Source organism: Notothenia coriiceps, unplaced genomic scaffold (assembly GCF_000735185.1).
Source record: "Notothenia coriiceps isolate Sejong01 unplaced genomic scaffold, NC01 NC01_scaffold00027532, whole genome shotgun sequence".
Lineage (NCBI taxonomy): Eukaryota > Metazoa > Chordata > Actinopteri > Perciformes > Nototheniidae > Notothenia > Notothenia coriiceps.
In genome coordinates this window covers 1,759-18,468 of record NW_011360233.1, presented here as the reverse complement: position 1 = coordinate 18,468, position 16,710 = coordinate 1,759, and the positions used below count along the sequence as shown (strand labels likewise).

Sequence of the window (16,710 nt, the reverse complement as noted above, 5' to 3'; positions counted from 1 at the left end):
TTACCCTACATAAAAGTAATCAACATATATGCTTTAAATGTCTTTTCTATTGTTGAAAAAGTACAGTTTCTTTTGTTTATTTTCAAACTGAGATCCATAAAAAGGGTATTAATAAGATATATATTCCCCGTAACTCCTTACTATAACAATCAAAAACAGATTAAACAACATGTATTATTTTTTCATTATTTTAGTCAACTTAACACAAAATCAATTCTAATTTGAATGTTGTTAAATGACGCTCGTTTGACACTAATTCTGCCGCACTGACCATTTGCACTTCCAGCTGTCCTTGGGCACGTTCTGCAGTGGAGGGTCCAGGCAGTAAGTGTGATAGCTGATGTCACAGTCGTCACACAGCAGCAAGCGGCCAGGATCTGTGGCCTGACCACAGGCTTCACACACAGTACACTCCAGACAACGCCAGCCTTTACTCAGCACCACCTTGTTGAACTGTAAAAATAACAATATAGGCTTTATATGCAGATTTGTGAATGATAGGATGGTTTTTCAGTGCTATGTTCTTACTAAACTGTGTGTGTGATGTAAAAACTCAACGGTAACTGTACCTTTATGCCAACACAGAACGGATGATAACACTGGCCACACTGAGCGCAGGCCAAAAGACGGCCCTCTGCACCAAGGCCAAAACTCCCACACACCACACACATGTCCTAGAAGGAAATAAAAAATCATCAGTTTAGAAAATCTAATTCTCACCATTTTTGTGTTGTATTATAGAAGAGTTATTTTCTACAATACAGAAGTATGACCTCTGAATTTCTATGCCACACTGCCAATTCATAGTAACATCTGTCCTTAATATTCCCATGAATGTTGGACTGTAACCATCAGTAAGTTATTGTTCACTAAATACAAGGAAGGTAGAAAGTAAGAAGCAATAACATTTAAATATGATCCTGTGTTACATAATCGACTGCATTACCTGAAGGCAGTTGGCGGTATTGTCACAAGAATTAATGATCTCCAGTGGGAGAATTCTTTAAGCACAGATTTACTTTTAGACCGACTAAGTGAATGGAGGAATTCCCTCACGTGGATTCAAAATGAAATATATCAGCAACACATGTACGGTAAGTATTAAATAAATAGAACACCTGTTTGAGCGTGAAACTGTCATTGCTGGAAAATATGACCACTGTGTTATGCATGGCATTCTCCTCCTCATCCTTGACTGGGTATGGGGTTTCTATTGTGGTGATCTGAAAATCAGGGAGTAAAATACACAAATTAAACAAAAATAACAGTGTGATGATGACATAGGCAGTTAAGTTGTTTTTCACTATAAAATGCACAGACGTAAGTGTTATGACCCATTTGCACATAATTGGAATAATCCTATATCAGCTTTATGACTGCCACCAAATAGTCAACTAAGCGTTAGTCGCCAATTAAACTCATTTATCTAGTCTATTATTCAAAGGAAAAAAACAACAACATCTGGGCGCTGCTGCAGTCGGCCGAAAGACCCCTCACACTTCATTCAGAGCTGTGCCTGGTCATTAAGGTCCTTTTGTTGGTCGGGAAATCCAAAGTATTCGATCTTTTGAGCTTGTATAGGACAAGCCACACAAGGTGACATGCAAACAGCGCAGACAAAAAGTTGCCTCTGTATCCACACCATATAGGAGCGCATTGTCCAGAGAGCTGGCTTCATAATAAAACAGGGAACATTATTTCTGCCCTGGAACTGAAACCATTTTGTGAGAAAACATTTTTAAATAATATTAATAATCATAATATATCAAACGTACGACGAATAGTCAACCAGTCGCCTGAATTGACTACTATTGGTCGTCTAGAAAAATCTTTATTTGAGGGCAGCCCTAATCAGTATGACGGTGTATTAGGGCTGCACGATATTGGAAAAAACTGACATTGCGAGAAAACATACAGGAATTGAAGAAAAGACAGTTTTCTTTCCCGCAAACCATCCTTTCTTGAACTTTGATGCTATACAATTGGTATTTTTTAAACTATATTTAACCGGATGAAGGATTTTAGTCACGGACGTCTGGATCTTAAGTTATCAGAGCAACAAGCTGAGCTAGCTCGGTTAGCAGTGCCGAACTGCCCTGGAGAAACACATGAAACTACTTTATTCAGTGTTTTTACCTTTAATCACCCGGTCCGTTTGCTTTGGAGATTTGATTGTGATTGGTGGTTTGCTGTGCATGCAGAGCCTGCATGTCACTCACTCAAGTACCCCTGACATGAGAGCCGCGCAAGTTATCCTTTTGTAGCAAGCAGCAAAATAATTGTAACATGACGTGTTTGAGTTAATTTGCCTACTTAATATCGCAAGTTTTTTTTTTTTTTTTAAAGGTTGCACGTCCACGCGATGTGAATATTGCGATTATCGTCACGACACGATATATCGTGCAGCCCTAACCCTACATCAATTATAACTCTGTTTTTCTTTTTTTGTTGCCTGCTTTTCATCTAATAATCAGCATTTTAAGTCCAAGAACCCTTCCAGTTAAGTGGTGTGTCTTATTACTTTCTAGGCCCAGGCCCAGTTTGCCCAGACTGCCGCCCCCATGCCAGCCCTCCCAGAGGGAACCTACCAGCCCCCGCCAGCCACTGCTGAGATGCCAGGATCCAGTGAGTCTCACACATGCTTTTTAAAGAGAATTTTCTCTATTATCTTTGAGTCTATTGTGGTTCCAAATTGTCAGGATAACAAGTTAAAACCTGTCTTTAAGGTGTAAGAGTTTTTTATTCCTTATAATTTTTTCTCTTTTCCCTTTTGACTTCTGCTAGAAATGTGTTGGTGTCTGTGTGTGGGGGGTCTGTGTTTCTGAGCCTGTGCTATTCTCAGGAGCAGAGCAGCTCCGTAGTATTAGGGAAGGATAAAGACGAGTTGAGTGAAGGACTGGGATAGGAGGAGGAGCTATGGGCCCCCCACGGCTGTGACTTGTGTTTTTGACTCTTTATAAATGTCTTTCTGAGCTTGTTGGAAAGCAGATATGCACTTTGCTATAAGCCAGGCTGACATGGAAGAACGAAGAGAAAAGGAGGATTCACCCTCAAAAGATTAGAAGTGGGTAGCCTATAGGCAAATGGACCTTAAAGAGGACTCAATGCTTCTCCTGTTCTCCCACTCATTCAGTTTCTCTGTTTGTGGGCTTTCTGCCTTTAGTTTTTACCTCAGCTGAGCGAGCTATGAGTCACCATGGAGACTGGCTCTGGCAGTTGTGCTGGGACAGGGCATGATGAGAGAAAGGGAGAGGAGGAGGAGTTGATTGGAAAATGAAGGAAAAGGGAGACACCCAGTAAGCTAGCGGAGAGAGGGAGGAGTTTGTTTGCAAGGGGGACTGTTTGACATCATCATTGGACCACAGCCACCCAGATAAGCTAATGCTTACAAAACATGTATTCTGGTTATATAAATATATAAATGGTTATAGGGAACCAATATAAACACTGATTAAGTTGTTATTCTACAGCAGGGGTGGGGAACCTTTTTCCTCTCAAGGGCCATTTCAATTTTTTCAACATCCTCCGAGGGCCATACAAATGATTGACCTCTGCTTAAAAAAACTAAAATCACAGCTCATTCATTTTGCCTTTCTTTCATGCTGTGCAAAGAAAAAGCAACCTCTGAATCCAGATATCTTACCTTGACTCGCGCATGCATGCATGCATTCAAGTGCACGGTTGTGGGATGACCACCAAAACAGAAAGATATGGACACAAGATGTGTGCAAATGTATTTAGTTTCCTATCCATGTGAACATGATTTAGGTGCTGCTCACACGGGAACGTTTGCGTTTGTGCACAGTATGCGTTTTCAAAAAAGTCTTCCGTTCACACGTATTCGTTTCATTTGACGTGTCTGTTCCATAGAGGTCTGTTCACACGAGAACGCTGAAACGCTGTAGTACATATGCCGGGCCTGTAACTGGCGCTGTAACTTCCGCCACAAAATACACCAAAAGCAGCGAAGAAGACCCCGGAGCATGGTTGTCATGGTTGCCCTTCTGTTTATGCTCCGCGGTGGATTTAGCAACATGTAGTAGTTCATGTAATTCTCCATGTCCACTTGTTGCTGATGGTTGTGGTAGAGGAGCTGTAGATTTTGCACTAACATCTGTAGCATGGTCGAGCTGTAGATGTTGTACTAACATCTGTAGCACTAGCAGTAGCTACTGACAGTAGCTACTGACCATGCTACAGCAGTGAGCAGCAGAGGTGGGGAGAGGCGGGGCTATGGCTTCCTCTATCGGGAAATGATCGTATAGAGGCGATTACATAGAGCCGTTGTACCCCCCAGAGAGTTTAGTTTGCAAATCTATCCACCTTGGGACCTGTTATTGTTTGTGGGGTCCGTTTCTATCGTTTTGTCACGGCCTCCTGTAAATGAAAGGGCTATACGCAAGATAAACTATGTGGATCCAGCCTGTTTTGTTCTCGTGTAAACGGGGTCTTAAGTGGGGGGGGGGGCCTAACCTCCTCTAGGGGGGTCCGGGGGGCATGCTCCCCCAGGAAGATTTTGTTTTTAAATGTTGAAGTTAAAAGCATCAATCTGGTGCACTTTGAGAGCAACATTAGGAGATCTAAGGATACATCTCTCAACATCCATATGAAACAGAACTGGAAGCAGATTTATTTTTCTTTATGGATATTTTACAAATCATTCTCCTTTCAAACTGTATTCTTGTTTATTAATAACCACTTTTTTTTACTGTCATATAGTATTTTATACCTGTTCAGTTTATTCTCTTATTTTTTTATAACTATAATGATCAAATAAAGATGTGCCTCTACCTCACTGGTTGTAGATAAAGCTTCTTATATTCGTTAGCATAGCTAGCTAACCAGATGCTAATAACAACAAAGTTATTGTCTGTATGATCAGTATGACAGATGAACAGATCACCACTGGGCTTTCAACTAAAGACACAGCCAGGCAAAAACTGCGGCATGTGTACGGCTCCTTATCTGAAGTGCCGGAGCGGCTTTCTTGTGCTCTCCGGCAGAACCACACCCCTGTCAGACGAGACATATACCACGTGATGACACGTTAGGCTCGTGTTGTGTTCAAGGAACCTGACCTTGGCTAGGAAAAAAAAACAGGCACTCGCTTGTTTAATTCTTTTGCGGTCTAGATTTATTAAGTCTTTTTCTTTTTTGCGTGTGTTTATAAATGACCTCGAGGGCCGTACCAAATGGTCTCGCGGTCCGTATACGGCCCGGAGAGGTACATGATAGGGATGGGGATAATTCAGGAGAGCACAAAGACATATATGTAGAAAAAAGTGATCTGAAAATTGAAACACAGTCAGTGGAGGTGTACCGGATGAATCATGGTCTCTATCATTTGGCCAGCAACATGTGGGTGTTTCTCTTAATGTTCAGTACCATGCAGCTGTACAGTGAGTGCATTCTGAGTGCTGGGGTGGAGTGTGTATTTGGTTGAAGTGACTTACTCACACCATGTTGACTTTAGGCCTGACCCCACCTGGTGTAGTCATTGCACTGTCATTCGTGTGGAAACCAAAATAAATACTCAATATAAATATGAGTATTGACTTTAAATCACTGAGCTTCATCCTGATACTGTGTGTACATTATGTTGGTTAATGAGTGTGGGAATTTAATTATTAATGTTATTTGCATTATGCATTGTTCCCCTAATAATACATGTTAAATCTAATTGTACAGACCATATTGATATTTTTGCTTTTGTGGAAGATGTTTGGTTAGATCACTGGTCCTTCATAAGGTTAAAGATATCTATATCAAATCCTGCGCAGTGTGATAGTGTACATTCATAAAAAAACGGAGTAACCAACCACTGTTCAAAACATGTTTGAATTGCCATAGACAACTTCTGTTATGTAATGTGTTATACAAGAGCAAGAGTCAACAACCTGCTTTAAACTCAATGCCAAAGTCAGCATGCTTACATTCTCTTCTCAGCAATAAACACAAAGTACATTTGAGGATGGTGACATGGCATAGGTTTTGCCTTGTTAAGAACAGAACTGAATAAAATGTTAACTGATGATCGCTATAGATTAAACCCATATACCAGTTAATCCTAAAAGATCGTAAATGTTTGAACCTAATGTAAATCACAGCGGTTAAAATATTTCATTAAAAGACAAAAATGTCAACCTGCTGGTTATGCTTAATGACAAATCAACAGAATCACCAAAGTCATTAGGATTCATCATCTGGGGACTATGAATATCTGTATTTGATTTCAAGGAAATCCATGTAATTATTGTTCAGATATTACTGCTTGGATAAAAATTGTGGACCAACTTTGATATTGCTATCCCTAAAGCCACCCAGCTAAAAACATAATACCAGCACATTCTGACCAGTGTTTATTATAACTATAATAACTGGACGAACTGTATCAAATGCTGGGCGGAAAAAACAAAATACTGGTGAATGTTTGTAGTACTGAAGAAAGTAATTGAATTGTTTTCCAGTTATGGCAGTTATAACAGCTATATATGCTACAATCAAATTAGAATGATATTTGCTAAATTGCAGGTCAAATGCTTAATGAAAAATGACCTTAACAATTTGACACATTCCCAAGTGTGCGCTAGACGGGCAGTTAAAAGACAAAATGTAGAAGTGCTTCCTTGTTACTGGTTGAACATGGTGGAAAAGTCACCATAGCCCCCCATATAGGGCTGTTCATTTCCCCCAGTGTAATCATATACTGCACGTAGAGGCTCTTTAATACTTTCCAAGCACGGAAAACACTGTATATGGGTAGTTTAATCAAAATAAAAACTGACTAACATGCACATCTTCATGTATGTCATTTTGCAGCCACTGCCTGATATATTTAAGGATTTTTTTCCTACCTCTGACTATACTACTCTCCTTGCATGTCCTTTCTTTACCTTTGCCAGGATAAGTGCAGTCATCATTGCTCTGCTGCAAGGGCAACAACAGGCTCTTGTTGCCAGAAAAGTGATGCAGTCATGCAGGCAAGACGAGGGACAGACAGTGAAGTAGACGAGAGGACAGAGACAGTAAAACCACAAGACAAAGCTTAATCCTGACTTTGTTTGACATAATATTTTATTTTGTGTCAGAATTTAGAGCTTGGTTAATATCGTGAGACTCAAGTATTCCTAACCCAGCTTTTTTTTTTTACATAATCATAAGATGATCGGGAGCTACCTGACCGGTTTGAGGCCTCATTACTTAAACACTTAAGGCCTTTACAATTCACAAAACAATGTCATTGTTATATTTCAAGATTAAGACATACATAGATCATAGCCAAAGACCGTATATATCATAGCCAACCCTTAGACAATAAAGTGGCCTTTACGTCATAGCAAGGAAATACAAAAAGATGCTAGGAAAGCTTTACTGCACTGCAACACAGCTTCTTATCAGCATTATTTGAATGAAGGGCTAAATGTAGCTGCGGCATTACCCTAATGTGATGGAAACAGTGAGATCAGCTGATAGAAAGGTGTGCCCATTATATCAATGCTTGTACACGTGTGAATTAAAACCATCATAAAATGTAATATCAGATAGAAACGACTTCAGTGCTGCAATGTAGATGAAATGCTAATAGAAACCCTGTGTAGGAAGTAGATGTAGGGGTATAAGCAGGGCATATATAACATACTATATATACCATATGTATTCATTTATTCATTATGTAACATTTAATCATTTCTTTCTCTGTTCTTTCTACCCTCACACTCTACTTCTTCCACCTGCTCGGCCTCTCCATCTTTCTTCATCTCATGTTTTTTACCAACTTCTCCTCCTCCTCCTTCCATCCCTTATTCTGTTCTCGCAGGCTTGTACCCGAACCTGGAGGAGCTGGGAGACTACATGGGTCTGGCCCTCAACAGTGATGAAGTCCAGAGGAACCTGGCTTTGGTGCCTGTGGCTGACAACGTGAGTATTAGTGTATGTCCCGGGGATGATTGTCAAAGCATCACAGACATCTGACTATGACAGAAACAAGCCCCGAGCATCAGCACTAAACAGACTCACACATCTCCCTCTGGAGCCAGAGAAATAATAACACTTCTTTTAAACATGCAGTTACACTTGGGACACACCCTTGATATCTTGATATATTCCTTCCAAAAAGTATTGTGTTTAAAAAAGTATTTTTGTAAGCAGACGCAAAGTTAGCATCGCAAGGGGCTCCCTCTGATACTTACACGTTTTGCTCAGTAAGATAATCTCCACATATTAACCCAACTTTAGGATTTTTGAAGTGTAAATGTTATCACTAATCTCTGTGTTTTAGGACTCATACTGCACCACTATCTTTGTGTCAAAAAATAAAAGCCATGTTATAAAAGATGATTCTGAGATTGAGCTCTTCACTCCCCTGTGTGTGTGTGTGTGTGTGTGTGTGTGTGTGTGTGTGTGTGTGTGTGTGTGTGTGTGTGTGTGTGTGTGTGTGTGTGTGTCTTCATATGAGCTGTCTTTGAACCATCTGTGTTCTGCCATTGGCTAATATCTTCACCTATACTCATTTCTTTCTAATGGTTTTTAGGCTCTTCATTGTTAGCGCTGAGCATATTTATGATCCAGTTTTCAAAAGAGCTGCCTAAAGCATTCCTGATCTCACCCACTGTGGAGGAGGAGATGAAACTGAATCCTCCCACATGCCTTTCATTTGATGCAGCATTCCTTTTTATCTCCAGCTGCATTTTAATGGAACATGCTTCCTGAATCCTTTTTTTTCTTTTCCTCTCACCTCTGTCTCACCCCCACTCAATTTCTCTCTTGCTCTCTCTTTTACTTTCTCACCTTCCCCACTGTCTGGCTACCCCCCCTCTGCAGCAAGTGGCAGTGCCCTCCAACTCAGGCTACAGTGGGATGGTGCGACCTGTGACGGGGGCGGACGTCGGCATCCGGAGAGCAGAGATCCGCCCCGGGCTGCGGGAGGTGATCCTCTGCAAGGACCAGGACAGGAAGGTGGGGCTCCGGCTCCGAGCCATTGACAACGTGAGTCAGCATCACACACACGCACGCACGCACGCGCGCGCCTGCCCTCTCATGAATTATATAGCCACCTACTGTCATTAACACCCCTTGACAACGTACTTCCTTCTTCTACTCTTCCACATAATATCTGTGTCAAACTCTGCTTCACTCACAATGCTTTACTCTTTCTAGAGCATCAAGATCTGTCATGTTGATCACTAGGGGTTTTAGCAATGCTAATTCAAGTAATCTCCTATTAGTCACCTCTTTTTCTGGCTGTGTTGTTATTGACAGGGATATGTATTCATTTAATTAGTTTTGAATGCAGGCAAACTTGTGAAAGCATCGTGTCAGAGTGGATTAGCCAGAGTATCAGGTTAATAGTCTTGTAAACAGATACTGAACAAACATACAAAAGGTATCACTTTGTCATCTTATTCCAGTATAGGAAATGGTGGACAACATGCACAGTCATCTTTCTGTTATGCAAAAAACGTTAAAGCTTATGCGGGGTTTCGGTATTCCCAGTTTGTCATATTAAGAAGGGATTTTCCTGACTCACTTTTGGTTGCTTAACCTCCCTGCAGCCCAGCAGGGACACATCCTTTAACAAATATTATACAGAGTGACAAGTCAAACGTTCTTTAGCTTACTTCGCTAGCATAAATCTTTCCTAAGGTCAACTCACAAAAAAGGGGTATCACTGTCTTTACATCAAAACGTGCCGGAAGTGCTGTGTTACTGTTGAATTGTAGATTTATCTCTAGATGGCTTCAGCAAAGGAACAGTGCACAAAAGTTGTTGTGCTCTTTCTGTGACAGTTCTTGATGAATAGTGATAATTAAGTCAATGTTTTATATGTTTTGCAAAGAGACCTGTTTCTTTGATGATGTAATATACCTGGGACACCTGCATTGGCTATAAAACTGCAGTAATTACAACACGGTTAAGTTGGCAACCACAAAAGGGACATGGTGATGTCTATTATCAGTGCCAATGAAGAATGAATGTACTCTAGGCAAAACATAGAGTGAATTTTGATACTTGGCCAGCTTGCAAGTGGTAACAGGCTCTTGAAGTAGTTAATTATTCAGTTTGTGTTAACTCGCACTATTGCAGCCTTTAAAAAGACTGGAATGAGTCGGCACTAAAGAAAACATTCAGTGTTTTACTTGAATGACACGGCACACTTAGCTTAACAGGGTATTGAAGCCTCAAAATGAAAATCGTTTTTGTTGCGGGAACATTATGTAACTGATAATATGAAAGATGACAAATCCTGACAGTTCCGTGTAGTTTAGTTGTTTCCATATCTCTTCTCGCTTTAGGAATGTTTTATCTCCTCTGTGTCCTTGCCTTCTTCCTCTGAAGTGTCTCTTTTGTTTTCTCTCCACTATCGCCGTCCCTCTTCATTTCCCTGATCTCATTTTGACTGTTTTTTGGGTTTCCTGTCTCCTCTCTCAGGGAGTGTTTATCCAGCTGGTGCAGGCTAACTCCCCCGCGGCCCTGGCTGGCCTGCGTTTCGGGGACCAGGTCCTTCAGATCAACGGGCAGAATTGTGCCGGCTGGAGCCTGGACAAATCCCACAAGGCCCTGAAGGCGGCGGCCGAGACCCGCATCGAGCTGGTGGTCAGGGACAGGTGAGGGGACGCCATTATCACAGTGTCTTTTAAACCCTATATCACTCAGCCTAATTTTTAATGCCGACCCTGATGTTCACACATCACCAAGGCTCCCTCAACAATTTCATTTTATCATTTGATTTTGGAATATTGTGACAAGTACTGAGACGGAAGGCATTCAGCATCTAACCAGAAGTGCAAATAAAGCAGTGAAGTGTTATTTATAGTATAATATAAGAATATACATATAACAGATATAAAAAAGTATTAACAGTATGAGCAGTATGTATTGGAATAACACTATAAACAGTAGTGTAGAAATATAATACAATATGGAGCTGGTATACTGCGGACACTAAAGACAGAAAAAAGATGAGAGTTATTGGCATTTATATAAATAATATGAACAAATATGAGTATGCTATAGAAAATATGGAGTGTTACGTTTTATTCCTAAAAAGTTGTAGTTGCAGTTGGTTTCTCATTGGATGCTGAGAGGTTTGGCTCCCTCTGCTGGAGGACTTACACTTTGCTCTCTTTGAGTTCTGTCACAAACGTTATCAAATCAAGTTTATTTGTACCTTGTATGTTCCCATCTGTTTATTTATACAATTATCCAGATATACTTTGTCATTTTCAATAAAAGAGTCTCAGGATAAGGCTCTTTATAAGCTGTACACAGTGGATAATCCCTGTCTGTTTCTCCAGGCCCTTTCAGCGCACCATCACCATGCACAAAGACAGCTCCGGACACGTGGGCTTCATCTACAAGTCCGGCAAAATCACCTCTCTGGTCAAGGATGGATCTGCCGCCCGCAACGGCCTGCTGACTGATCACTACATCTGCGAAATCAACGGGCAAAACATCATTGGACTCAAGGTCAGACACGTGTTTCTTTATCTAAATCTTTTGACCAAATAGTCATTGCTGATATAAACTGTTTACTGAGTGCACAAGACCAAATGTGTTGGACCCTTTATTGCATTGTGGAAAAACAAGGAATTATTAGGAAAATTAGGATACATTCAGAACATGTGTGATGTTTTAAAATGCTTTCTGGCTAATTTGAATTTTGCATTGGGATGGCTGCTTGCATACCTGCAGAATATAGCGTAACAAAAGGAGTGTGCAGCGGTTTTGAGTAAGTGAAGCATCCACCAGCTTCAATCTGTTTTCCAATGTGAAGTGAAGCTCAATGGTGTTTAGCTTTTTGTCAGTAATGCATCCATAGTTTGCTTTTATTCCTGTGTTTTCTCTGGTAGGCGTCTAGTTTCACCCGCCCTGTGACAAAGGCTTTTAATGTTATTAAGCCCAAATATTTAAGAAAACTATGATGTGTTGATTATCCATCAATCACATGAGGTCCTCACATGTCACTGTTCCCGTGTAAAAATTCCAGGATTCTCAAATCAAGGACATTCTCTGCACCTCTCCGACCGCCATGACCATCACCATCATGCCCAAGTTCATCTATGAACACATGATTAAGAGGTAAGGCATTTCAGTTCTGGTGTAGTGACCACGTCAGGTGTTTGCATCTCTTTGTCCTCAGCATGAACACAATTCCAAAAATGTGGAAGTCAGCTTATGTCCTTCCTCTACTAAAAGGTGGGGAAGCTACTTTATTAAATAATTATAGGCCCATCTCTAAATTGTCATTTCTGGCCAAGGTTCTTGAAAGCCTAGTGAGTGAGCAGGTAAAGGTGTTTTTAAGTAACAATGACCTACTATGTAAACATCAGTCAGGTTTCAGAAAGCAACATAGCACCATCACTGCGACAATGAAAGTGGTGAATGATATTGCTAATATCTTAGACAAAAAGCAGAGTTGTGCAGCTCTATTTATGGATTTTTCCAAAGCTTTCGACACATTACAAATGGTTTTAGGTCCACTTTTATTCTCCATCTATATCAACAGTTTAGGTCAAAATGTGGATGAAGCAACTTTACATTTTAATGCGGACGATACCGTGATGTATTGTGTAGGTCCCTCCATCAAGGAGGCTGTTACAAATTACAGGCTGTTTTTAATCTTATCCAGACGCAGCTCGCGGAGCTTAAGTTTCTTTTAAATGTGGATAAAACGGTAATGATATTTTCAAAAGCCAAACAGACACCGGAGACCACTTTGGATATTGTTACTAAGCAAGGAAAAGTACTGGAAGTGCTTACCTGTTATAAATACCTTGGTATCTGGCTTGATGATTGTCTCTCTTTTAAACCTCAGGTCAATCTGTTTAGAAAGCTAAGGGTGAAGCTAGGTTTCTTTTTCAGAAACAAGTCCTGTTTCTCGCTTAAGGCCAGGAAAAGGCTAGTCTCTGTGACCTTTTTACCTGTGCTGGACTATGGTGATTTGATCTATATGAATGCACCTGCCCATTACCTGATCAAGTTAGATGCCGCCTATCACAGTGCGCTGAAATTTGTTACTAACTGTAAAGCACTTACTCATCACTGTGCCCTGTATGCCAGGGCAAGTCTGCCATCACTTACTGTTCGGAGACTCAGTCACTGGTACATGTTCATTTATAAAGCCATGCTGGGTAAACTACCACCTCATGTCTGATCTCACAGAGAGTCGCAAGTGGCTATTGCCTAAGATCTAGGGATGTGCATCTCCATCACTGAGGCGGATGCCGTGCGCATCTCGATACGTTGCCACGATACGATACATTAACGATACATTTGAAACACCAGGTGATGCGATATGATACGATTCACCCCTGTTGCGATACAGTTCGATACGATTTGATTCAACATTATGCGATATGATGTGATTCAACACAATGCAAAATAATGATACAATTCAATATGGTACGACAGAGGATTTTTGTTTTATTCCTTATATGCAGCAAATCATGAATTAACAAAAAAGTGCTTTACATATTTGGTTCTCTCTAATAGTACATGCGTATCCCATCATACTGTTTCTTTTTTACCTTAAAAAACTCTCCAGAGTACAGTACAATTGTATAACACCTCACAGCTAAACAATTTAAGGATGTATTGCCTATGATTAACAATGTGCAAATAACAACTGCCATAGTGCAATGCCCATACAACTGCCAGCCTGATGTGCTTAACACTCATTCATAGGCTAACTCACCAGTGAGCAGAAAGCAGTGGTTTCTATATGAACAATAAAGAATACAAATAACCTTTCACAAACAGCTCTATCATAACTGCTTACAGTAAGGAAGACATTTAAACTATTATTGGCAGTCACAGGCTGCTGTAAACTAAACACCACTCTCTCTGACAGAACACCTCACTGAGTGATTTAACTCATATGTCTAACTTTCCGGTTTCTCTTTTCAGACGCAGACCCCATGTCGCCTCTTTATACGCTAAGTTCCTCGTACTACTTGTGTACTTTAAAGCAGCTCGGCATCGTTTACAATTTGCGAGCGATTTTTCAAGTTGACCGTCTTTCTTGAACAATCCAAAGTGTTGCCAAACATTTGATTTGTAGGTATTTTTCGCTGCGCTGTGTTTCTCTTTCTCCTCGACTTCCGTGTGTGTTGATAACTGAGACTCTCGTTCTCCGTAGTGGCGAAGCAAAGATCAAAGATCGTCTCTGCTGAGCGTTGACAAGATGAGGGGATTTTATATGAATGAATCGTTTTTTTACCGATGCAAAGACGCTATACGCAATCGATGCATCGCGAGTTCAACCCAAACTGTAGCCGATCTGCACTCTTTCAACCGGTGCACTCGCATCTTGAACGTTTATGCCGGTGCACCGATGCGAATCGATGAATCTTAACATCCCTACTAAGATCCCAGGATGTATTTTTTTATTACTAAAGCTTGTATGTGCGCAGCTCCTCTAGCTTGGAACACTCTGCAATTTCTTTTGAAACTGAGCATTTTGGTTCCCCTGCATCATTTTAAACCTCAGCTGGATGAAATGCTATTTGATACTCCTGGTACTTGTCTTTGTGAATAGGTTTGTAAATTGTACCCCTGTAATTATGTTGTATGACGTCCTTTTTGTTTTCTGTTGTTTTTCTGTTTTTCATGTGTAACCAATGTGCTGCAGGTCTCCCTTGAAAAAGAGATCGTTGATCTCAATGGGATTTCACCTGGTTAAATAAAGGCTACAAACAAACAAACAAGAATGTGTTTTCCCCAAATTTGCTTCGTATATCGCTGAAATGCAGCATTTTGTAATTAGCGTTTTCTTGTTTGTTCCTTTGACGTCATTGTTACTCCTTTTTATGTTCGGCACTAATAAGTCAGTATAGACAGAAAGTTGGCAAGGAAAGGCAACAATGTAACATTGTATTCCTTGGTGTAGACCAAGTTAACTTAACCACTAGAGTTAAAAGCACCTTAAATCAACCAAATGTGAGGATTTATTTTGAACTATGCTGACCAGTTTATGGACGTGATTTGTGGGGTTTCTTTTGATGTGCTAGGAGCTGTCATATGCTGTACACAATGTAAAGCCCCTCAGACAAATGTGTAATATCTGATAGTGTGCTATATAAATAAAATGTGATTGATTGATTTGGTTTTTGTCTCCAGGATGTCGAGCGGCCTCCTGCGCTCAGCCATGGATCACTCCGTCCCCGAGGTGTGAGGACAAGGAGGACCATAAACTGTCAGGATGTCTTCAGTACAGAGATATACCTTTCTCTCTCTTCTAACTCAACTGTCTCTCTCTCTTTCTCTCTTTATACCATTTCCTGCATTACAATCAACACCATTTCTTATCTTTTAACATCTTAAAATGCCTTTTTTTCCCCTATTCTTTAGTCACTCAGTATAGTCTCTACCCTGCTCTACTTCCCACATCTCTGTCGACGCGTCTAGTACTTTTTATATGTTAACCTTGTAGTCGAAGTATTACATGTTTTTTTTTCTTCTATTTGAGTACAAAATGTTTTTTGTTTTTTTTCATGCACACCATCATGAGTCCAGAGCTTCCTCCTCAGTGTGGAAATGAATAATTGGCGGTGACGTTTCATCTTGTCAAAAATGCTGTAAAAGGCCAATATTCAGGCATCAGAGCCCTACTGTGGAGAAGGCGCTGTGCTCCTGGCCCTGCACTTAGCCCCCGATGTGTGTCAATAATCAGAATTAACACCTCATGTAGAAAAAGTTTGCTGACTTTATTCTAGAGTCCAGTGTCATTTTTACTTGGCCTGTTAAAAATACTTTTTAGCAAAGGTGTTGTTTTTAGTTTATACCAAATATTGGTAAAAAAAAAGATTTTGATTAGTGTTCTTTTTGTGGATTCACAACATTTCTATCATATAAATAAGTTCTATGCAGCAGTTTCCAGCCTCTCCAGAAGATGGCGAGGTATCATTGAACCACATTTCCTGTCTCTGCGGTCGAATGAGGCTCTGATGTGTTGAATATGTAGGTACTGGGAACACAGTGTGCACATTCCAGGGGAAGTGTAGGAAAAAGGGGCAGCAGTAGACGTTTGTTGCCTCGTGCAGCTAGGACTTAGCCCTGTTCGCAACACCGTAAGAGCTACGAGACATGAGAGGCACGAGTAGGCGAGATCACAGTGCTTCAATGTGATTGGCTAGGTCAGTTAAAAGGCGCTGGACGGTTTTGCGCGTTAAACTATAATTTTTCCGAGGGAATTGTTTGTGCTGGACGGACCCACTAAGTGCACTTTCCACTTCCTTTTTAAAGGTTGTCTTTCCTGTTTCCATTTCAACAGCTGTGCTTTTTTTTTTTATTGTTGTCTTTGTGATGCCTCATGTAAATGGAGGAACGTGTATGTTAACCATAGGAAACTGCTGAAATTTGATGCTGAAAATCATCCGCTCAAATGGAATGCATTTAAATTGCCCAATCTGAGTTATAAATCAGTGAACCTGCTCGTTCAGTGAACGCCCCCCCCCCCACCCTCCCTGTAATATTCCCTCCCTGACTGATGAGCACCCAGTCGTCAATTTCTACTTGTTATATAAAATGTGCTCCTTTTAATGCTGTTCATGTACGGATGCATGTATTGGTTTAATTTTCTAGGTATGCAATCTGATAAACATCACTGTCATTCTGTAAGAAAATGCTAGAAAAAAAAAATCTAAAAGTTTATATACGAATGTAACCACGATAATATTGTAAAACAAATAAACAGTCTTTCTGTTCACATTA

General features: G+C 40.5%; 2 protein-coding genes across 2 annotated transcripts in view; one reads left to right on the top strand and one right to left on the bottom strand.

Moving 5' to 3' along the window:
- The window catches only part of kmt2cb (lysine (K)-specific methyltransferase 2Cb), a 27,797-nt gene extending 26,578 nt beyond the window's left edge, over nt 1–1,219 (bottom strand). The window contains exons 1-3 of the mRNA XM_010785323.1: nt 1,119–1,219; nt 570–674; nt 272–453 (exon numbers count right to left, since the gene is read on the bottom strand). Of these exons, the coding sequence (XP_010783625.1) occupies nt 272–453; nt 570–674; nt 1,119–1,172 (341 nt within the window). The 5' untranslated portion in view covers nt 1,173–1,219. The remainder of the gene's footprint in view (nt 1–271; nt 454–569; nt 675–1,118) is intronic.
- Nucleotides 1–16,710, top strand: part of sdcbp2 (syndecan binding protein (syntenin) 2) — a 26,074-nt gene extending 9,364 nt beyond the window's left edge. Inside the window, exons 2-9 of the mRNA XM_010785297.1 lie at nt 1,856–1,862; nt 2,529–2,625; nt 7,817–7,917; nt 8,821–8,985; nt 10,429–10,604; nt 11,295–11,466; nt 11,987–12,078; nt 15,118–16,710. Coding sequence (XP_010783599.1) covers nt 1,857–1,862; nt 2,529–2,625; nt 7,817–7,917; nt 8,821–8,985; nt 10,429–10,604; nt 11,295–11,466; nt 11,987–12,078; nt 15,118–15,172 — 864 coding nt within the window. The 5' untranslated portion in view covers nt 1,856 and the 3' untranslated portion in view covers nt 15,173–16,710. The remainder of the gene's footprint in view (nt 1–1,855; nt 1,863–2,528; nt 2,626–7,816; nt 7,918–8,820; nt 8,986–10,428; nt 10,605–11,294; nt 11,467–11,986; nt 12,079–15,117) is intronic.